Here is a 24,746-nt window from a genome sequence, read left to right on the forward strand (position 1 = left end):
TCGATAATATCACTTCCCAAACAGTCTATCCGAGAATCCTTTCTGATTTATAAAAGGGAGGCCCCGATGGACTGTGAGAGAAGGAAATGAACTGTCATGTTTTATCTAACACTTACATTAAAGGATGTCTGCCAAGATTACTTAATTTATACCTCTTACTTAATGCATCGTTTTGGATTAGTCAGGTTTAGATTGGAATTTGCTCATCATTTAGTTGGCCTCCCCATCATGAAAACGTATTCCTCAGATATGACCCCTTGTCCATGTGACGGCTAGGGCAAGCAAAGCACTATGCACTTTATATTATTTTGTGACTTTTATTCAAGTTTTAGACGCTATTACTTAAAACCACTTTTGCTTGCACAAGGTATCAGATAGTAGATTGCTGCTCTAAAATATATGTTTGAGCGAAATGATATTAAGGTCTGTCTTAATGTTGCACTTTTTATTATAAATGTGATTACTATACATAGAAATGTTGTCGCACCTACACAGTGATGAACTTGTGGAATTTAGATGAAAATCTTATCTTTTTAAATATTTTTTCTCCGCCATTCGCATGGTTAATTGTGATATCATGATGTTTATCGGGTGTTGTTTTATCTTACCTTTTTTAATTTTCTACAAAAATTATGTGCAATATGATTTGCTTTGTATCTTCTCCTGAATACTTTTATGGTTGTTTTTTACATACCGAATGAAGTTTCGTGAACTGAACTGAATAGTTCTATGGTACTGCATAGGCAGGAAAACATTCTGAGGGCTGGTTTTGGCTGTGTGGGGTGTCCCAGGGCATCCAGGTATTACTGGTGCTCAATTGCACCAGCTGAGGTTCTTACTAACTGGTGTCTGTCGATTCCAGTATTATTGTTACTCTAATTTCAACATCAAACAAACTGATTCAGCACTTGATGCTCTAGGTACTAAGGGCCAGATTTACAAGCTCCCTGCACCACCAGTACGTCACTTTTCATGACGCACTGGTGGTGCATGGCTGCAGTTTGTGCACCAGCCAAGAGGAAAGCAAAGAGATGCAACATATTCTTGTAAATATGTTGCATCCCGGTGCTTCGGAAGTGCCGCAGCGTGGCGCATCAGAAGGGCTTGCGGTGCCACGCTGCAGCACTTCCTCATAGATCTGCCCCTAAGTTCACTGCTGCGTCAGGGAGGTGATGGGAAATGAGAACTCAGAACTCAGTAGCACATCCAATAGCACTCAATATAGTCCCGACAGTGCACTTACTTTTGAAATGAAAATGTATTACAATGAATACTTGTCACGTTTATTATATTAAATCACACATATGCACAGAACGTAAAAACTGCAAAACAGTACACGAAAATATGAACATGCTCTTGTCTGAATTAAGAATTTAAACCTCTCCTCAGTCTTATCTACTTTAAAGGTGTATCACAAATGAAATCTAATCACTTAAAAGTTAGTCTGGTGACTTTATCTGTGATGTTCCTATTGCCAAATTGTGCACCTGCTAGACCTAAACAGGAAAACCAAAGCATTCCCTGAAACAGGCAGCAATATCAACATTTGTCTTTTCAGAGATTATGATGCTAAGCCTACAGGCATGGAGATACTCCATATGATAAATAAGGAAGGGCAACTGTTTCTGAACTTAACATTTCAATCATTTAGCAAAGCGGGCAGGCTCTGTCTTTCACATCAGGTCTTTCAGTAAAGAGCCCAAATAGATTTTATGGGAAGCCAAAAACATCAGTCAAAAAGTATTTTCCTGCAGAAACAACAAAACGTTGGCCATTCTTAAGATACCTTGTTACTCCAAAGACGTTCAATGGCACCCATGAGCCTCTCATATGAGTTAGATTCCCCTGGGGGCCCCTACAAAGTTTAAGCCTAAGAAGCCTGTTTTACACAGGTGTCCTATTCCTACTGCGCGCCCACTACAGGGCATGCGTCATTTCTCTACTGGGTGATTTGTGCCACGGAAGGCTCAAGAAACCTGTTGGGAAACCCACTTGTGCGGGTGCCCTGGCTCCTCAGGAACAGCCGCTCTAGTTTTTTTGCCTTTTTCTTCCTTTCTGCTAGGAAACAGTGAGAAAATGGAAATCGCTCACATGAGCATAATGTTCAAAAACCCCTCACCACAACCGCTACACAGATTTCATAGATTTCATAGAATTTGAAGTAGTTTCAATCAATCAATCAATCAATCAATCAATCAAAGCATTTATATAGCGCACTACTCACCCAGAGGGTCTCAAGGTGCTAGGGGAGGGGGGTCCGCTACTGCTCGAACAGCCAGGTCTTGAGTTGCTTCCTGAAGGCGAGGTGGTCCAGGGTCAGGCGGAGGTTGCCCCTGCCTCGGACTGGTCGCCCTCCGGTCCCGCCTCTCACGGGCCCCTCCCCTACTGTTGTATCTGCAATGTATCTCAACACTCGATCGGCAGTCAAACATCAGCTGTTACTGAACATCAACATGTTACTGAACATCAACATGTTACTGAAGTCCCATAAACCCGACCTGCTATTTCTTACTGAGACTTGGTTCTCGGACAGCTCTCTCCCCTCACTACTGGCAATACTCCCCCCATCTTATTATGCTCTCCGAGCTGATCGTTCTTCTGGAAAGCCAGGTGGAGGTGTTGCCCTGATTGCCCGCAAAGAACTCACTTTCCAATCCTTAGCTTTTTCTTCCTTGGGCTCATCAGACTGCTTGGTAGCCCGCTCACTTTCCCTGACCCCCCGCTCAAGTGTGTCCTTATCTATCGACCCCCGTCTTCCCCGCAATCGTTTCTTTCAAGTTTTCAAGATCTGATGTCTACCTTGGCAGTTAACCACTCTTCCATCGTTGTTCTTGGGGATTTCAACTTTTGGCCCTCTGACCCCGCTGAGTGTGCTACTTCCAAGGAGTTTTCAGATTCACTACACTCTCTTAACCTCACTTCTGCTGTCCATGCCCCTACTCACAGTCTAGGCCACATCCTCGACCAAATTTGGTACCGAGATTCCCCGGTCACGTCATTATCCATCTCTCCCTGTGCTTGGTCTGATCACTTTCTGATCACTTTTTCTTTATCCCTCCTTTCACTCTCCAAGCCCCCCCCCCGCCCAAAACGTCTGGGCACGATCATGGAACCGCGTAGACGTAGCGGCCCTGTCTGCCACACTATCCATGTCCAGCCCCGATCTTTCAGGGCTGCCATCCTCTGGACAAGCGGAATCCATCAACGGCTGGCTGCGGGCTGGCTGCGACTCAATCGCCCCTTTAAAGCGCATCTCGTCTCAGCGCTCCAAAGATGCCAACCGCTGGTTCTCCGACGATTTGAAGACCCAAAAACTTAATCTCCGCCAAGCGGAACGCCTTTGGCTGCGGGATTATTGTCCTACTTTAAGAAACCAATATATCACTATTCTAGCCCAATACAAGAAATCTATTTTGGAAACTAAGAAGGCCTATTTCTCATCTAAAATTCAGCTGGCGGAGAATCGGCCTAGAAAAATATTTTCCATCGTTCAAGATCTTACCTATTCTGATAGGGCCTCACTTAAACCGTCTCCCTCGCAACCACTCTACAATTCTCTTAATTCCTTTTTTCTTGACAAAATTAGCACGATCAAAGCTAAGATTCCCCCTCCATCCCCCTCCTTCACCAACCCTTGCTGTCCTCCAGTCGCAGCACGTCTTGATTCAATTCCCCTTCTCACGACTGATTCTTTTTTCTCCATCCTTCCGCTGGTCAAGTCCGGCTCCCCTCTGGATCCCTGCCCAACTTACATCCTGAAACAGATCTATTCCTCCTGCCCTTCACCGCCCCTTACGTTCCTTAACAGTTCGCTATCCCAGGGTATTGTCACTCCATCACTTAAATCGGGGGTGATCGTACCTATTTTAAAAAAACCTGGTGCAGACTCTTCTGACCCAGCTAATTACCGCCCTATCTCTCTCCTGCCTTTCCTGGCAAAGGTGCTGGAACGCCATGTTGTTAGAACTCTGAGCTCCCAGGCAGGCTGGATTCCGCCCTGCACACTCTACAGAGTCAGTGATAATATCTGTCCTGGACAACCTCAGGGAGGGTATGGATACTAGTCAGCCCCAGGCCCTGGTCCTCCTTGATCTCTCCGCCGCGTTCGACACGGTGGACCACGCCATCTTACTTTCACGTGTCGAGGCGGCGGGAATCGGAGGGTCGGCCCTGTTGTGGCTATCCTCCTTCTTGAGTGGGCGCACTCAAGCAGTTCGCTTGGGTGAGTACTCAGCTGACTTTCGCCCAGTCCAGTGCGAGGTCCCCCAAGGATCCTCCTTGTCTCCACTGTTATTCAATCTTTACATTGCCCCCCTTATTTTTGCTTTACAGCAGCTGGAGGTCTCTGTCTACAACTATGCAGATGATCTCCAGCTTATCTTCTCTCTTTCTTCTTCCCCCGTGTCAATATCTAATTTTCAGTTTACCATGACTTTTATCCAGGACTGGATGAACTTCAACCACCAGAAACTCAATCCCGACAAAACGGAATTGGTGCTGACGGGTGGTTGTTCCAGTCCTTGGTCCTCTTCCTTCTGGCCTCTCTCTTTAGGTTCCCCACCCACTCCCGTTCCCTCTGTCAAGACCCTTGGGTTCAAACTCAATAATCAACTCTCCCTCCACTCTCAAGTTAGTGCGGTCGTTTCTCAGCCTTCCTCTCCCTCTGGACAATCCGCAAAGTCTCCCGGTTCTTTTCCCCATCCGCCCTCAAACTAATACTTTTGGCCATGGTGACGTCCCGCTTGGACTACGGCAATGCCCTCTTTCATGGCATGCCAGCGTACCTCGTGAGGCGCCTCCAGTTGGTCCAAAACCAGGCGGCTCGTCTGGTATTCAATCTACCCAAATCTCAACATGTCACGCCCCTTCTCAAATCCTTACACTGGCTCCCTGTCCGGCAACGTGGCCTATTCAAGTTGGGCTGCATCATCTTCAAAGCCCGGTCTGGTTCTGCCCCGTCTTTCATTAGCACGGCTATTCACGACTTCACCCCGTCTAGAGAATTGCGCTCTGCTACTCACCAACTTCTCACTGTCCCTCGCTTCAAACGAAAAAAATGGGGAGGCTTCAAATTCTCTACCACAGCCCCGGCCTTTTGGAACTCTCTCCCACTTCATCTGAGATCCTGCTCCGAGTACCCCATCTTTCGCAAAGATCTCAAAACCTTCCTTTTTTCCCAAGCCTTCCCTTCTTAATCCTCCCTTGTCCCTCAGTCTTTCTGTCCCTTGAGTAGTAGTATTACATAGCGCCAAGAAACAGCCTGGTGTACGCGCGCTCTAGAAATATTTTTAAACTCAAACTCGGGAGGGAGTTCCATGTCTTGGCGGCGAGGTAGGAGAAGGACCGTCCCCCTGTGGTGGCTCTTCAGATGCGGGGGACGGCGGTGAGGGCGTGGCCGGTCGATCGAAGCTGGCGTTTGGGAGCGTAGAAGTTGAGGCGGCTGTTGAGGTATCCTGGGCCTTGGTTGTGTAGGGCTTTGTGTGCGTGGGTGAGGAGTCGGAAGGTGATTCTCTTGTTGACCGGGAGCCAGTGCAGGTCTCTCAGGTGTCCGGAGATGCGGCTGCGACGGGGGATGTCCAGGATGAGTCGTGCTAAGGCGTTCTGGATCCGCTGGAGTCTCTTCTGGAGTTTGGCGGTGGTTCCGGCGTAGAGGGAGTTGCCGTAGTCCAGATGGCTGGTGACGAGGGCCTGGGTGACCGTCTTCCAGGTCTCGGTGGTAGTTTACACCGAATGTATGACGTTACAACGCATACATTTACAATGCATGCCTTTACAACCCTGTTTTTACATCGCAACATCCTTTACAACACATTATTTTACATTGCATGCCATTACATCGCATTTTTAGAAACCACCTTTACAACGCATTCCATTACATCGCATCATACCATTACAACACATACCATTGCAACACATACCATTACATCGCATTTAAGGTAAGTGTTGGATAGTGTAGGGGTAATAATTACTATTCTAACACCAGTCAGTGCAACAGTAGGGTAAGTGTTGGATACTGTAGGGGTACAAAATTACTTATCTAACTCCAGTGAGTGCAACAGTAGGGTAAGTGTTGGATAGTGTAGGGGTAAAAATTACCATTCTAACTCCAGTGAGTGCAACAGCAGGGTAAGTGTCAGATAGTGTAAGGGTACTATGTGTTGTAATGGTATGTGCTGTAATGACTTGAGATGTAATGCCTGCGTTGTAGTGACATGCATTGTAATGACATGCGTTGTAGTGACATGTGATGTAATGGCAGCTTTATAATGAGATACGATGTAAAGGATGTTGCGGTGTAATGACTGCGTTGTATAGGTAGTGCAATGTAATGACTGCGTTGTAAAGGTTGTTTCCTGTTTACACTAAAGAGCAGTTAATCTTAAAGGACCAAACCAAATGGTCACAGATTTCTGTCTTTCCTGCATGGCACTTATCTCCTACAAGGTACACTGCCATTACCTCTTTTGCTCAGTGAGTTGGTCAGCTTCCTCAAGCCTGAAATAGCACATCCAGCCAGGCTATCCTTAGTCACCAGGAAGCTTGACAGTAAATACCAGAAGGGAGACTCTCCTCCAGTGATTTCCTTTCCCCAGCAGGTAACACCTTTTTCTCTACTGGAATAGCTCACTGTAATGCAGAGGTCCAAATCATAGGTCAAAAAGCTAAAATAAAAGTGTGACTTTTCATGGGTTAGAACCTATTTCGCAGACATGAATCAAGGTGCATTTATTATTTTGTGCCACATTGTATGCATCTGCTAGAAATTGAAGACAGAAAGACGATGCCAGCTACTTCCGATTTTCCTAAGCCTAAACAAAAGATGTTGGAACAAGGCCATTGAATGCTGCTTGCAGGAAGAAGTTAATCGATTTGCAGCCTGATTTTTTTTTATTAAATGCCACCTGAAAGAACTGAATCAAGAGAACAGCACTTTATTGCATGATGGGGAAAAGTTGGTGGGCATACTATCAATGGGCGAAGCACCACAAGATTTATACAGGCGAAGTTCAGAGATAGAGTTTATATTTAGCTGACATTATACCTGAACCAGTTTGGCATGCCCTGTCAGCTACAATGGCGGACTGACCTGACTAAATATCTAGGGGCCTCATTTATGAAAAGTGACGCATCGCTGAGTGAAAACAGCGATGCGTCACTTTTCATTGCACCCTCCTTGGGACATGCTGGATGCGTCATATTTATAATATGACGCATCATGTCGCAAGGAGTTACAGATACGTCAGTATTTCTGACGTATCTGTATGGTGCAAAAGTGACGCATTGCTGGAGTGTGTCACAAAAGTGACGCAACTCCAGCAATGTGTCCTTTCACATGAGGCAAGCCCCATGTGAAAGGGCCTGCGTCAGTCTTACGCCTGCTGTGAGGCAGGCGTAAGAAATTGACGCATTTGTGTCCTAGAAGTGGCGCAGTGAAATCTCATAGATTTCACTGCGTCATTTCTATGACCCTTTCTTGCGCCAATACGCCCCCCCTTGCATACATTATACCTGGCGCAGGTATAATGTGGCGCAGGGGTTTACAAAGTGACGCATCTACTTAGATGCGTCACTTTGTAAATGTGGCGCAACAAGGCGCATTTTTTACACCACTGGTGCGTCACAAAAAGTGACGCACCGGCGGCGTAAAAGTGACGCACAGCCTCATAAATGAGGCCCCAGGTATCTTCTGTGGTGCTGACATCCCCACTATAATCAGGGCAAAGTATGGAAGGTACATGCAGGCCTTACACCCTCACATCGACAAGAGGATAACCCTCCCCTTGTTAATGGAGGGTGAGTTGCTCTAATAAACATAAGTGTACTGCCTAAGTTACTATATCTATTTCAAAACATTCCGGTGCCTCTAAACAAAGCCTTCTTTACTCAACTCCATTCCCTCATAATCAAGTTGGTTTGGGCAGGCAGGCAGACTAGGATCGGTTGGCGCATACTACAGCGGCCATAACGACATGGTGGGTTTGCAGGACCCCACTTTGAAGATTATTATCTGTTGGCACAAATACAGTTCATCCACCATTGGTTTCATAATTGCATGCATTCCCCCATGTTGTTCTCGAGAAGGTCTGGTGGCTCCTATCCCCCTTCCAAAAGTCCCCTACACCCAACTCCACAGGCCAGCTCAGGAAAGTCACACTGTGCGGTGCACAGTTCGGGCATAGAATCGATTAGCAGATCTTTGTAGCATACCTTTACCTTACTCCAAACACATACTCATTAGACATTACCACGGGCTACAACTGGACGACCTTCCTGGGTTCATACAGTCCATGGGAAAAAGACACATAGTAACACTGGTGGGTTTACTTCTTGCACATATGTCCCAGCTACTATGCTAGATGTCCTTATTACAGTGATTTGTTCCCAGAAGAGCCCCCGGAGTGGCTGATGTTGAATATCCTGCTAACCAACCCTCTATCATGCAGACTCATATCAGGATTGTATGCAGAGGTAATGGACTGTCTGATTACAGGATTCCCGGTACTCGCCTGGCGTGTGTGGGCAATTTAGGACAGGATATAACTGATGAGCAATGGCGGTTCTTCCACTGTCAAACTAAAGACGTCTTCTCCAATGGCAGCTACAGATTAATTGATTATAAGTTTCTACAGAGAATGTATCTCTCCCCAATGGATCTTGCACCACGTTATCCCGAAGTTGACCCTACTTGCAGGCGGTGTGGTATTGAGGGAGCAGATTCTTTCCTTTAGTATGGTTGGGTCCAGCAGTGGACACTTTATGTTCTCACCTTACAACTGTCATCAAATGAAAAGATCCCTTTGGGCTCCTTATAAAGCACACAACAATATCTAGCTCACATCCAATCATAAGCCACTCGCCAGCACCAAGTAGAAATCGAGAGCATAATATAAAAATATCATGTATTCTTTATTCAGCAGATATCATAAAATATTATAAAAAATAAAACTATCTCATCAATACACATATATTAAAAACAATTCATTCACAAAGCAAGGGGAGAACTTTATAGTATTCTAAAAAAAACCACAAACAACAACCTGGTACATGTCAAAGGCACTTCAAGTACATAGAGTTAAATGCAAATGTTCCCAGTTTGATGTATAAATGACCTTTCTTTGCTTCTATTCAAGCCAGATGTTAATTAAAGTGCTTTCTTAGCCAAAGCAGCTCTATTCAGGCCAGGTGTTGTTTGGGTACTCTCTTAATGAAAGAAGCCTTGCAACTGCCTTACTCGGGATGACATGACAGGCCTGCTTCCTCACTCCCACTGTGGTGTGCTGGGGTATGTCAAAGAGTTTATTAAATCATTTTGTAAGTTCACTGACACTGGGTTATATTTGAGTAGAGTGAACATGAGATGGGGGTAGCAGACTTGCCCTGAAATTTAGGGAGTGGCCGAAGGACATGGCCCTATGTGGGGAATGGTCGGGGAAGTGTGCAAAACTGGTGCTACCGACACTCCATCAACGAGATTTCTGGGATCCCTTCAGAACTTACTTGCTAAAATTGAGGCCAGACTCTTAGGTGTGTCCACATCTAGCGATGTTATGTGTTGTATCTTAATGGATTTAATGTATGGGTGTATTGTCATATCCTAAAAAAGGCATATAAAGCTTCTGCAAGCCGCTGTGATCTCATTATATGTTTTCAACCAGTGTCAAATCATCATACCTCGGAAATGTATTTTAATAATTTGAATACTGTGAAATGTGATTTTCCGTTCGTCTTTCCCATCCGTTATGTCATGCTCAAGTATGTTGCCACACTATTTGTACATTTCATGTTTTCCAAAACGTACCAATAAAAACAAATAAAAAAAATTACCTGAACCAGTTACTACCGAAACGAAAATTGACGGCACCATTTTTATAGAACAGTACACAGTATAGTTTTGTTTAAACATATCTCTGCAAGTTTATCTTATAATTGCGATTGAAATGTGTAACAATTTTAATTAATCACACAATAATCACATCTATCTATCTATGAAGGTTAGCAGGACAAAATGAATCATGGGCACTAATTATTGTGCAGGTGTGTGTGTGGTATATTGAAATTGGTCAATCTGCAAAGTTTTTTGGAAGACAGCATGACTTTCACTACTCACAATATGGAATAGTGGAGTAATTCGACTAGGGTGTAAATGAGTTGCTGAAGAAACAAGCATTTGCAATGCAATCGGGATTGTTTTTTGGACCTTATATGTATTTAGTTATGCAGCACGTTAGCCTGGGTGCTCAAACATCTACTGTTCTTTAACATGGAGGGGAAGTAAGCACCAAACTGCGTGACATGCCAGGTATGGAAACAAATGGAGAGAAATATTGCCTTTCAGCAGGAAATGGTATAGTCCAAAGCTCTATTTTTATTGGTCATATCACTGAAAAAACAAGATTGAAAAAAATATTATTATCTGTGGGTGCTCATGGAAGACAATTTCTATGGACTGGAATCTAGAGAATGCTAAAGTGAATCTGGTATTTTACTGACCTCTGGTGGTCGTTTTCTATCAAGCCAGTTGAACAAGCAGAAAGCAATGCTGGTATTTTACTGACCTCTATTGGTCGCTTTCCATCAATATAGTTAAATAGGCAGTTGAACAAGCAGAAAGCAATCCTGGTATTTTACTGACCGCTACTGGTCGTTTTCTATCAAGACAGTTAGAGGCGGTTGAACGGAAAAAAAGTCCATAAGCTGAAGCAGACAAGTCCTAGGGCTGATCTCCAGATCCCACAAAGTACATACACATATAGGTATATACTTAAAAATTATACAAGATGTCTCGAATGCTCGACCTAAAAACACGATGGATGGCCCCTAGTCCTGCGGTGGCCATAATCCCCTAAAAAAGACAGACTGTTGTCTTTTCCTGGGACGCCAAAGGAGAAAGTCATAAGTGAGAGGTGAATGCAACACTTAGGGTGCAGGCACCACAAAAGAGGACCAGCAATCTTGCTTACAGAATGGCAGACAGGTAAGTTAATGCATTGTAACTTCTGAACAATGGTGGACCCAAATGCTCATGCCCACACACTTCCAGGGCTGGGGATCTCACTCCAGTCTGAAAGGGACTTTAAGGCAGGGATAGATTGGAGCGCAGGAGGTATCATGGGAGCTTGATGCTACACCATGCTCATTGAGCTAATGAGGCCAGAGGAGGAAACGGGGACTGCCTTTTAAGGGCACCTCATGTGTGAATTGACTATGGACAGGCAGGCCGAGATTTAGCAATCCGAAATACAGAGTGGTGGGACTGCAGATGTAGATAGATGCAGGCTCCTCTATGTAAAATGGCACTGGGCTGTCACATGGGGAAGTGGGAGGTTTTTAAATGCCAACAGAAATTCTTGTGTCTTAATTTATTTGTGTTATTGCATGCAATGTGTATTAATACAATGACTAATCATGTGCATATACGTCTCCTGTTTCCCACATATCTTTAGAATTCTCTTGCTGACTTTTTGGTAAGACAATGCATTGCCTTCTAACTGACTTTCTCAACTTTTGTTTTACTTTGAGTAGCTTTCTTTAAGAACTTTTCTTTTCACATTGTTAATAATTCAATGAACATGCAACAGACTGCAATATTGATGCTGCTGGAAAGAAAATGTTTGATACTTGCCGAAGCCATGTACAGAGCCATTTAAAGATGAAAGCAAATTCAGATGTAGATTGGCAAATCATAGAGAACGGAAGCATTGGAACTACTTTAAAGCCTGGCAAGTAATTTGAATTTGTATGAACCTGTCACAGAGATCATGCACTACATCGGGATTCTCTGTGCACTGTCCCATACTGTGGGGTGGAAGTGCAGTGGGGTTGGACTCTTCACTGTGTGAGCAGTCACTTCACCGGACAGTGCCTTTGCACAATTCATTGGGTGAACAGCTCACATCATGCCAGACATCAGTGCTCTGCATGTTGGGCATTCCACACCAAGTCTCTGTGTTCCCAATTACTCACACTTATGCCCTGTCTATTTTCCTTGGGAAAGAAAGACACACAGTTGGTAGACGGAATGCAGAACAAAACAAAACATTCATCCCCAGTCAAGAGACATGGGTTAAATGTATCATTCTTTTGCTCACATTGCCACCCCAATTTAGACCTGACCATATGCAAACCAGTCTTGTCCCTGTGCCTCATTGGAACAGCCCTAACTGCCAAGCCAGGCCTTCCCTGGACCGGAAGCAAGCATCCTAGGACTGGTTTCGGGGTTTCACCCCTCATCAGCCAGGATAGTTTATATCCAGTGGCACAGTGAGCCTGGGACCCATGTCTGGATATACCTAACGCACTTAGGGTGAGAAAGCAAAAGACACATAGTTGATAGACGGAATGCAGAACAAATCAAAAAATTCACACCCAGTCAGGAGATCTGGGTTAAATCCATTATTCTTTTGCTCACCATGCCACCCCAGTTTAGACCTGAACATATGAAAATAAGGCTTGACCCTGTGCCTCATGGCAACCGTCCAGCCAGAACTGCCAAGCCATGTCTTCCCTGGACTGGAAAGAAGCATTCTAGGACAGGTTTCGGGTTTCACCCCTCATCAGCCAGGATAGCTTGAATCCAGTGGCACAGTGAGCCCAGGACCCACGTCTGGGGATACCCGGCACACTTAGTGCGAGAAAGCAAAAGACAAACAATTGATGGACGGATGGTAGAACACATCAACACATTCAACCCCAGTCAAGATATCTGGGTTAAATCTATTATTCTTTTGCTTACCATGCCACCCCAGTTTAGACCTAACCATATGCAAATCAGTCTTGACCCTATGCATCATGGGAACAGTCCAACACCAACTGCCAAGCCAGGTTCCCTGGAACAGAAACAAGCATCATAAGACTGGTGACATTGTTCTGCATTCTGTCCATCAATTGTTCTTTTTGCATTTGTAACCCAGGGTTGGACAGGTATGCCCAGACGTGGGCCCTTGTGCTCTCCATGCCACTAGAGTCAAGCTATCCTGGCCGATGAGGGGTGAAACCCTGAAACCGGTCCTCTGATGCTTGTTTCCAGTTCAGTGAGAACCTGGCATGGCAGTTTGGGCTGGAATGTTCCCATTGGGCGTAGGGTTAACACTGATTTGTATATGGCTGTGTTCATACTGCAATGGCATCGTTAGCAAAAAACGATGGATTTAGGCCCAGATCTCTACACTGGGGTTAATGTATGACGTTATTCTGCATTCTGTCCATCAATTTTTCTTTTTGAATCTATATTCCTGTCACCTTCCCTTTTTCAAAGGAGTAGCCAACAATTTACACTTTGATTAGATATTAAAAAAACAATTGTTTTTGAGAGGAGTCTACTTTGAGATTGACAACATTTAGCTTTTTCTTGGACAAAGACCGATTGCTTGGCATCTGGTATTAGCCTACTTCTCGAGACAGTTCTATATGTTCTGATAACCACATAATACTTCTTCAGTTAACTGCACCTTAAAACTATGCCATGATGCATTATGGCAAAGTGAGTGCTGGGATTATAGGCTGTGAGCTGCCACCCTCTTACTGTTTAACAAGGTATCAGCTGGTGTCAGATCACTGTCAAATAGGTCCCTTCACCAGAAAGAGGTCAGTGCTCTTCAAATCAGTGCTCAAATTACCTCCTCGCCTTGTGCAACTACTGTTCTTTAATTCCAGTGTTACTCTGTAGAAACATAAAGCAGTGCTCTGGGAGAAGCACGCTAGCCCGTACTCAGTCAATGTTCTGTGCATTGGAAATGAGCTCCCCATAGTCTTAACTTTACTGCCGATATATCCATAAAAGTCATAAACATAGTCATAGCAGCCACCACAAAATGTATTTATGAAAAATCTGTAATGAGTTCAATGAAAGTTTCAATGTACCAGCCGTGCAATACAACTTAACTACCAACCTGTTATAGCATAAAAGGCCACTTTAAGACAGGCTAGTAGATGTCATCATGTCATTATTTACAGAATGCAGAACAGATAAAGGTGCTCGCTAATACATAATAAAAACCTGACATTCCGCTCCCTCAAGGTCCTCAACTTATGCACCATAGACCCAAACAACTCCCTATACTTCACAAGGTCAGTCTTTCAACTTCATTTGCAGCCCTTTCTATACAGTCCCTAATCCCTCTGTCTCTCACACTACCCAAACAATCATCTCCAAACAAATTCCCCTTTGTCTTGCTCCACATATTCAAAGACTCTCTTCCCTTCCTCTGGGTTGCCCCATCCCCTTCAGGGGCGGATGTGCCCTACCTGGCACTCCATTATCCCCCAAAAATTCCGCCACCTAGGAAAACCCTTGTAAGGCGCTTTCCTGTCCCACCCAACAGAACTCAAAATAGCAAAAACACAGAACTTCAACCGTACCACGGTTTCTCTTGCCAAATGTTCGTTAACAGTTCCCACAGCTCCAACATGTAAAATACATTTCCAGACCTTTGCAGAAGAACCCCACCAGACTGAAAAATATACTTCCCCTCTTCCTTGATGTGATTGTGAGACACAACTTTAACCCCCAATGGACGGGCAAAAAACTCTCACCGCCCATATAAGTTTACACTTAGCTTTATGTACCGGTGAATACTACAAAGCACCCCTCCGGTGTCTACTCGGAAGAAACTCAGTCCATACAACACTAGTTTTTTTTTTTTTGTTAATATATTTTTTATTTTCCAAATTAGTCACACTTTATACATTATACATTATTCATCATTAATTAACTTTCCATTACTTCATGTCAAACAAAGATATGCAGATATACATAAATGTATTATTCATTACATTTCATCATATTTATACAGAGTTATGTAAATCAAAACAAAACAAGATACCCACTCAACCTAATCCCTCCTTCAATCTCATTATAGGATCCCATATTCTCAAACCCATCAGTCTCCCTCTCTTCCCTTTTCGAGCATATATATTCTTCTCTATATTATAAGATGCTAGTAAGTTAGCCAACCAACACTGTACAGTCTGTGGATTCTTGTCCAACCAGGCCCTAGCTATCATTAACCTCTATACCGCCATTGCCACAAATATAAATTCCTGCTGCACCCCATCATTATCCCTGCCAACCCCTAATAAGATCCAAGACTAAGTAAGCTTTATTCGAATGCCTAATGTACTATCCAAAAACCTCTCAATATCTCTAAGCAGCGTATGGAGTTGCGGGAAATATATGTATATTGTCAGCTTCGGCGGCATTGCATCTCGAACAGGTAGTTCCCGCAGTGCCTCCCCATTGTGCTATCCTGACAGTAGTAATATATAATGAATATATAGTTTTCTAATGTTGAGATTGAAGGGAGGATGCACACAATATCGATCGACCTAAATCTAATGACTCCTGAAACCAGCCTATTTCTCCCCCTATTTTCTCCACCCATTTATTACTATATTTTTCTAGTTCATAAGTTTTCTCTTTTGCCAAACTCGCATATATTGAACGTATCGAGCGATCTCCTGCTGTTCTTATTTTCTCTAAAATTTCATTCTTATTAAATCCTCCTGGTCCTCCTTGTTTACTACCTAGATAGCTCCTGATCTGGAGATACTTAAAGAAGTCTCTGTTGCTCAAGTCATATTTATTTCTAAGATCCATAAACTGTACCACTCCCTCCGGTTTCAATATATCTCCAATTTGTACAATCCCTCTTTCCACCCAGTTCAACATAGTTTGGTCTCCAAATATTTCCAAAGGGAATGACTTATTTTTGTATTTTACATACCGATTATATCTCCCCAGTTTACACTTTTTCAGAAATGCATTCCATATTTTAGCAGCGGCCAATAATGTCTTAAATCTCGTTCTTTTAAAGTATCCATAATCTATACCATTTAAAAAACAATTTCCCGCTTCCACCCCTACTACCGCTGTATATATTTTCTTAGAAAAACTATCAACCCTCGGATCACAATCATTGCCACCTATTAATCCCTGCATATATTGCAGGGCCGCTGCCATATAATACAGTCTGAAATCCGGAGCACCCCATCCTCCCTTCTCTCTAGGTAGGGCCATAAACATATAGGCTCTACGGGTTTTACCATGTGCCCAAATAAACCTATTACAAATTGCCTCCAGTGTGTTAAACCAAGTAACCTCAAAAAATAAAGGGATTGATCTAAAAAAATAAAGAAACTTGGGTAGAATTATCATCTTTATAACATTGGTACACTCCACCAGTGACAAATGCAAATTATTCATTCTCTCCAGATCCCCTTTTACTTGTGACATTAATGGAGTCATATTGTTACCCACCACCAGATCTAGATTTGCCGCTATTGCAACCCCCAAATATATTGCTGAGTTAACAACTCTATCATCATTACAATTCAAGTAGCTATTCTCAACAATCTGTGTTTTACTTCTGTTCAGACTATATCCGGAAACCTGTCCAAAATGTTGAGCCTCCTCCTCCGTCACCCTAATTGCGTCTCAGGGATCGGGTGTTAATATAGCTACGTCGTCTACGTACGCCAGTGTTTTTACTCTACAGCCATTTATATTCATTGCCGGTATATCTGGGTTTCTCTCCAGTCTGCGCAGGTAGGGATCCAGATATAGCGCAAATAACAGGGGAGATGAAGGGCAACCCTGCCTTGTCCCTCTCCTTATTCTAACAGCTTTTGAATGTCCTCTGTTGACTCTTATCTTAGCTGTTGGATTTGTGTAAAGAGTTTGTATAGCTTTTATAAAACTTTCTCCTATTCCGCTCCACCTCATAACCGACCATAAAAACCCCTAGGAGACCCTATCAAACGCCTTTTCAGCATCCAGAAATAGTGCTGCCATAGGGTCTCCTAGGGTATTTGCTGCATCAAACATTGTTATTACCTGTCTTATGTGCTGTGTTGTTCCTTTTCCCTGCATGAAACCATGTTGGGTGGGACAGACCACACTTTCTACCACACTTGATAGTCTTTTAGCCAGAATCTTTGAATAGATCTTTACTTCTGAGTTCATCAATGTAATTGGTCGGTATGAGCCTGTGATAGTCGTTGGTTTCCCTTTCTTTGCAATTACTATAATGTCTGCTCCTCCCCATGATTCCGGTATTGACTCTCCCTTCTGCGCCAACAGCATTATATTAAACATATCCCCCAGTAGAATTGTTTGGAATGTTTTATAAAACTCCAGTGGTATCTGGTCCGGGCCTGCTACCTTCCCTGCAGGTAGGTCGCCTACTGCTTCCCCAAACTCCTCTAGCTGAAATGTTGCTTCTAGATTAGCCTTATGCATTGATAACTTTGAAGGGGGTATTTCACTCAAATACCTTTCTACATCCCCCATTCCTGCTACGTCATCTGCGTCATAAAGACCTAAATAGTATTGCCTAAATACCTCCCTTATCTGATCTGGTTCTTGAACCATATTCCCTTGTGCATCTAAAATCTCCCTAATGTCTGCTGCTGCTCCTCTCTGTCTAGTCCGAACAGCTAAAATATGGCCCACCCGCTCACTAAGCTCATAAACACTCGCCTTCCTTGCCAAGTATTTTTCTACTGTTCTCTTGGCAATCCCTTCTGCTGCCTCTGCCCTAAGTGCTATACCTTTAAGTAGTATCTGATCTAGCGGGGAGTGTTGTCTAATAGCCAATTCTAGCTCATCTTCGACTCTTGAGATGTTTCTATTAATTTCTTCTACCTTCAACTTTTCCCTCTTTTGTCTCAAACAGACATAACTCATTGTCTCCCCTCTCACCCTAGCCTTAAATGTGTCCCAGACTACACCTGGGGATGCAGTGTCTCTGTTTATATCCCAGAAACTTGTCATCCAATTTGTCATAGTTATTCTATATTCCTGATCCTGCAGCAAAGCCCTTTCAAAGGTCCATTGTGTCTCTTTTCTTTGGGCTTGACCTAGTTTAACTGTTAATACTAGCGGGCTGTGATCTGATATAATATGTGGGTATTTTTCTATTTCTGAACCTGTTACCAGACTAGTTGAAATTAAAAAATAGTCCAGCCTAACTAAAACCTGATGTGGGGCTGAAAAGAAGGTACTACCATCCAAATTCGGATGCCATTTTATCCATGGGTCCATCAAAGCATTATTTAGCACCATTTCTGACAAAGCTCTATATGTTTTTTTCTTTCTACCTCGGTGTTGGATCCCTGGTTGTACAAATGAACTAACTGGGTCATGTAGATTAAAGTCACCACAACATATAATTGGTTCCGACCATTGTGCCAACTCCACATCCAGATACTGAAAAATGTCCGGATCGTCATCGGTGGACCCATAAACTGAAACCAATGTAATTGTCTCCCCTTTAAATACTATTTCCAACATTACCCATCTTCCCCATTGATCTTCTTTTTTCCTCTTTACCTCAGTGTCTTTCTTTCTACCCATCACTACCACCCCTCTAGTTTTTGTCCCTTGGTTAGTTTTTACCAAAACCGCAAATGCCAACTGTTCCATAAGGTATGCCTTATTGCCTTCTATGTGTGTCTCTTGCAGACAGATCAGATCTAATTTCAAAGTATTCAATAACGCAGCAACTCTATGCCTTTTATTTATATCGTTCAATCCGCAGACATTTATTGAGGCTATTCTACACGACATTGGAGTTAATTCTATTACCAGTGAGTGCCCCTACTGCTTTGTTTGATCGTGGGTATGTTGTAGATGTTGTGTATACCTGCATATATACAAAACTAGTTCCTGATCATATATTTTTAGTCAGTTGTAAATCATCCTTCAACAAACCGCACAATTGCCCTAGGTTGGTTTCACCGAAATGAATTAAAAGCATGTCCGGACAACCTCTGTATGTAAATAGTTTAGCTAACAATAACAATAACCCCTTACCACCTGATACCACTCTTGCCCCACCAAAACCTTAGGTGGTAACTGCTAGGAAGTCCAAGGCTTCTGCCATAACACTGCTGAAAAGCAAATTGCATTGGTCATTTTATGAACGAATGTCCCATGAGCCACGTCACCATTTTTGCAATGGTATAGCCACAAACATATCCTAGAAACAAGAAATTAACACATGTCATCAGGATATCAACAACAAAAAACAGCTCCACTATTTCCTGACACACATTTCGCAGCACTTTGAACTCAATCTTGCAATTTACTTTATTTCACGCCATGACAGACCCAACCTAGCTGCTTCTGCTGATGCCTCAATCCTAAAATAATGAGTTCCATACCTATGCTTGTTGAAGCCCAGCAACCCTTAGAGCTATTCTCATCACAGCCAATAAATTAGATGTCGTAACTCTAGATCCATCTGAATGTCTAAATATCATGTCTTCGCTCTGCCTAGGCAGCTCCTGAAAGCTCATCCATTCTTCAACAGAACAGATCCCACACTCATCACTCAATAAAATTCCCCTTACTAACTAACCTACTGCAGAATTATATCCCCATCACAGCCTTCCATAGAAATATATCCGTTGGAGTCACTCTGGGATGAAGTGAGGCAGGTCCATGTCTTCTCACCCAGGTAGAAGAACAGCAGGCAGCACAGCAGCTCAGTAAGGCAAGAGCATGGCAAGGCAAGAGTCCAGCAAAGCAGCAGTTCAGCAGAGTGGCATTCCTCTCAGCAGCACAGCAGTTCTTCTTCCTGGCAGTGTGGTCACAGGTCCAGAAGTGTACTGAAGTCATGGTGTCAGTGGTCCAGTACTTATTTCCAGTTAACACTTTGAAGTGGGGGTGACTTCAAAGAAAGCTTTAAAGAGGACAAGGTCCTCCCTTTCTGACCTGGCTCCAGACTCACTACAGTGAGGTTTACAACCATTTGTGTGGGGGCAGGACACAGCCCTTTCAGTTGTAAATGCTAGCCTCTCTCTCACATCCTGTCCAGGATGACCCATCAGCCACACCTAAACTCCCTTTGTGTTTGGCTGTCTTGAGGGAATGCACAAAACCCAGCTGTGTACTCATCTCAGACGTGTATTCAGAGACAGGCAGCAGGCACAGAATAGCTAAAGTAAGTAATTGCTAATCTTATAAAAGTGGCATTTACTACACTGTATCATATCCAACTTCACCATAAGTGGTGATTTTAAATTAAGACAAGTCTATCTCTTCATAATTGGAAATTACACTTAAAACATGTACTAAGGTAATTTCAATGTTATCCTATGAGAGGGATATGACTTGCAGTAGTGATCAAATTGGGTGTTTTTCACTCCCAAGACAAGTAAAACTTAAAAGTACATGTCCAGCCTTTTGAATACATTGCACCCTGTCCTAAAGGTCTTACAGGGCCTATCTTAGTGGTGACATATGTATAAAATGGGAATGTTTAGGCCTGGTAAGAGGTTTATCTTGCCAGGTCGAGGTGGCAGTATAAAACTGCACATGCAGGCTCTACAGTGGCAGGCCTGAGTCCTGGATATAGGGCTACTTTAGTGGGTGGCACAATGAGTGCTGCAGGCCAACTAGTAGAATTTAATTTACTTACCCTGTAGTTCACTTTACTAGGGACTTTAAAGTAAATCAAATATGCCATTTGGGGTTAAGCCAAATGTACCATGTTTAGGGGAGGAAGCACAAGCCCTTTAGCACTGGTTAGCAGTGGTAAAGTATAGAGTCTTAAATCCAGCAAAAACGAGGTCAGAAAAATAGAGGCCAGCCTTAATTAATGAAAGAAAGGTCTTCAGGTTTTCAATGCAGCACCAGGGTGCTATGGAACTATGCTGCCCCACTAATGCGATTTATCACCATCAAGGATCTTACTTCAGTCATTGCCTTTTGAGTCCAACCCACGATGGACCATTCCCTGAAGACCTTTCTTTCATTAATTTAGGCTGTTCCTTGTATTGCCTTGTCCTCAGGAAGACCCGCCGTCCATGTCAGTCAATCACGCACTTCTTTGGGTCGAAACCTCTATGTGCTTCTGAAAATCCAGACCCTATTCTCTACACCCCATGTGAAATTGATATTTAAACTCCCAAGCGGCGCAGAGCTTAATGCACCAAGGGATGGATGTCCTTTGAATTACCACTTTCAACAGTTCGTACAGCACTCTCTATATCTTGTTTACATTTAGCACTTTTTTCGCAACTTTTTTCACGACATCACTTGTGGCGTTGGAAGAATTTGTATGTTCATGCATTCTGACAGCCTTCTAATGTCATTTCAATGCCATAAAATGTAAACGAATATATGGATTTATCCTTAAATTCAGATTTTGATTGATCAAATTTTGTTGTGTTTTTTGTTTTTTTGTTTTTTGATTCATGGTTTTTGTACTTTCTTCTTTTTCCCTTTCATTGATTATTACTGAAAGGCTTGAGTACTGTTGTTTGCTTTTTCGTTATTATTTAGTAAACTAAGAATCATTCCTGTTCCCGACAGAACCAATATTCTTCACATTTTAATTTCAATTTATCTCAATGAGCTTTCTGTATGTGAAGTGTTAGAAATACTGTCAATATTTGACAAACTATAATATTAATGCTCCTTGAGGGAAACCTAGAGACCTGTATGTGCGGACAGTCATTTTGAGATGAAACCATGCTCGGTGCATATATAAAATTGGTGACATTGATGAATGGGCTTCACCCTAGCTGTTCAAATATGGTCCCTGGTTCGACTCTCTCTCCTGATACACTAAGCACAGCAGAGTTTCACTGTGCACTATCCGATAGAGCCATATGGGTTTTGGAGGTCGGTAAGATACGGAGGACCAAGATACTGTATCATCACTGCGATGCTCTCCATGAATGAACAAAACGCAGTCACTGCCAATACATCGATTAAACACCACAAGTGTGTCCCAGTGGAAGTGCCCCTCAATGACACATGCACCTTCTCTCCTTCTCCATTATTCGCTCCATCTTTCTCTTTTCACCATTTATGCTTTCACACTCTCCTCATCTTTTCTTTTTGTCCCCCTCTGATTCCTTCGTTCTCACATCTATGTTCCTTTCTCTCGCTCTCTTTATTCTCTCCCTCATGCTCTCATTATCTGCTCTCCGCCAATTGTTATAATAATTGTAACTCTTTCCTTTGTCTTCCATTCGACCCCCACCTCTCTATTTTATCACCCCTTTTTCTTTATTCCCCACAGCTGCCCTCATTGTCACTCCTGCACCTATTTTCTTCACGTCTCCTCCCCTTTCTATCTCGTCCTCTCTCTCTATTTCTCTTGGTCTTTCTTCATTTCTCTCTCTCTGACTCCTTTCAACCATATATATATGTGTGTGTGTATATATATACAGCAGATGAAAATAGTTCCCCCAGACTAATCACTACATACAGCAGACAGGAGCGCAAAATACGTAACATCATGAAAAGGAATTGGCCCATTGTTCTCACAGACCCCATTCTTAAAACCACGTTATTAGAACATCCAAGCGTGACGTTTAGAAAGTCTAAAAACTTAGGGAATCTCCTATCCAAAGAGATTTCCACTGGGTCCACCAGCATAAAAACATGGATGCCCTCCAGTAATGGATTTCGTAAATGTGCTACATGTAGGGCATGTAACTTTGGAGCCAACACTGCCACCTACAACACCCCGTTTAAAAGTAAGGCACAAACTATCAGAGGGAAATACGACTGCCGCACTGAGTACGCTATTTATGTTCTTACATGTAGCTGCGGCTTACGTTATGTTGGCAGTACAAAAAATCCCGTATATATGCGCATCCTCCAACACATTCGTGCCATCATCCACACTGACCCAGCATATCCGGTAGCCCGGCATTTCCAAGTAAGCCACAATAAAAACGTGAATTGTCTCACTTACTTTGTAATTGATCAGGCACCGATACCCAAACGTGGTGGGGATAGAGACAAAGCCTTGAGGCAGTTAGAGACGAGATATATTCTTAATCTCGATTCCAAGCATCCTAATGGCCTCAATGACAGGGAGGACATGCACACCTTCCTGCTATAACGATTGGTTTTCTGTACCCCATCGACCTACATAGTGGGTTATGTCACTTAGGCCCTTCACATCGCCAGTTGTCTAGAATAAAATAGCACGTAATGCAATTAAATTTGTTTAAATCCTTGAGCGATGCTTTCTGAACCTATAATTACATATCTCTCCCAAGTATCACTATGTTTTTAAACCTTTGATATTATTTGGTTGCACTTATTTCACTCAGCACTTTACATAATAGGAATTCGACTTTGCACATATCTGGTTATCTATTGCTCTAGTAACCAGTAGTTTGAGGGTAGAGATGCTACCCTTATTGTAATAAGTTAGCACTTGCACTTTATCAATAGTATTCATCTCCTACTAGTTGCAGGACCTTTAGACGTGCCACCTTTTGGAGAACCAACACATGTATTTGACTGTATAACAACCATGTTACAGCCAGTTATAATATATATTGCCATTTTTGCACAATCATTTTAACATAATATTTATTTATGTAAATTACCATTTGACTATTTTTAATCATTGGAGGTATATTTTCTTACTATTTTAACATATTTATATGTTATTTATTTGATTGCAATTGGCTTTATTAACTGGATCACGGATTATAAAACATGTTAGTTGTATTGTATGGTTTTAAAATTATGTTGTTGGTTAAGAACGGGTACACGCCAATACGCATTCAGGCGGTCATTTTTTCATTGCAACCTTAACTACATTGAATGAATTTCTATTTTTTGTGTGCAATATACAGTATGCTGCTATGCTTTTATTTATCTGGGCTAAGTTGCAATTCCTTGTGTACATTCAAAACACTTAACACGCTAGAAAAGTCTGTTTTCTATGTCATTTTTTCACTAAAACACGTGGGGTGATTAGAGAAAGAGAGAAAAAAATGAGTGTGTGCACTATTTAAGGTGATACAATCTGCATTTCCGTTATGTGATCAAGGGCAGTCCCTGCCCGAAACGCGTCATGCCTACCTGAACTGCTGTTGAAAATGGATAATAAAAGTTCGCTGTGACACTTTGCCAAATCGTGTGGTGGTCCATCACTTCTGTGGTCAAAACTGGGAACAGAATTTTGCTCCATATATATATATATATATATATGATTCATTCACTTTTCCACCACCATCTTACTTACTCCTGTTTCTGTCTATAGCGCACTCTGTCATTTACCCAAACTATCTGATTTTTCAACCCCCCTCCATCTCTCATCTGTCTCTGCCACTATCTTTCTCTCTCTCTTACCCATCTAAGCTCTCACCCACATCCCTTGACTAACCCTCTCCCTACTTACTATTTTCCGCCCTCCCTTACTCTTATTTTTTCAGTTCTGTTAGTGTTTCTGATACTCTTTGTTACCTTCCACAACCCATATTTAGAAGGCCCTATAAAGGCGCCAACTACCTTCTCATGTACTGCCATTGACCAAACTTTGAACCCAGACAAATTCCTCTTGCAATTATGCCTTTCACTTGCAACCACCTGATACTCCAGGGGTTATGTGTCCTTCTCCTTTCTTGGCTGGTAGCACCATAGATTCCCCTCTCATTAGTTGCTTCACTTAGACCTCCGCAGCTCCTATGGTTTTTAGGTGAGCAGGTCTTGGAAGTTTTCAGGCGGTAGACCTGCAGTCATAACTATTGGTGACTGTGGTGTGAACCAGCATTGCACTATTGCAGTGGCAGCAGAACTTCCAAGACGTTGAAAAAGAGTCTGCCTCAATATGTTATATACATACTTATGTGTAATTTGTACATATACAGTGACTAATTGTCTGCTTGTGCTCTTTTTCCTGCCCTTTTATATCGCTCCAGAATAATTTGGTAAGAGCAAATATTTTAGTTTCTATTTCCCTTCTCCTTATGTACCTGAGTATCATTTT

The 24,746-nt window shown here is 42.7% G+C and overlaps 1 protein-coding gene across 1 annotated transcript in view; it reads left to right on the forward strand.

Annotated features, from left to right (window-relative positions):
* Window positions 1-24,746, forward strand: part of LOC147703292 (uncharacterized) — a 195,301-nt gene that overhangs the window by 169,080 nt on the left and 1,475 nt on the right. The window contains exon 11 of the mRNA XM_086929489.1: window positions 11,445-11,465. Within this exon, the coding sequence (XP_086785615.1) occupies window positions 11,445-11,465 (21 nt within the window). The remainder of the gene's footprint in view (window positions 1-11,444; window positions 11,466-24,746) is intronic.

This window comes from Lissotriton vulgaris, chromosome 7, assembly GCF_964263255.1.
Source record: "Lissotriton vulgaris chromosome 7, aLisVul1.2, whole genome shotgun sequence".
Taxonomy (NCBI): Eukaryota; Metazoa; Chordata; class Amphibia; order Caudata; family Salamandridae; genus Lissotriton; species Lissotriton vulgaris.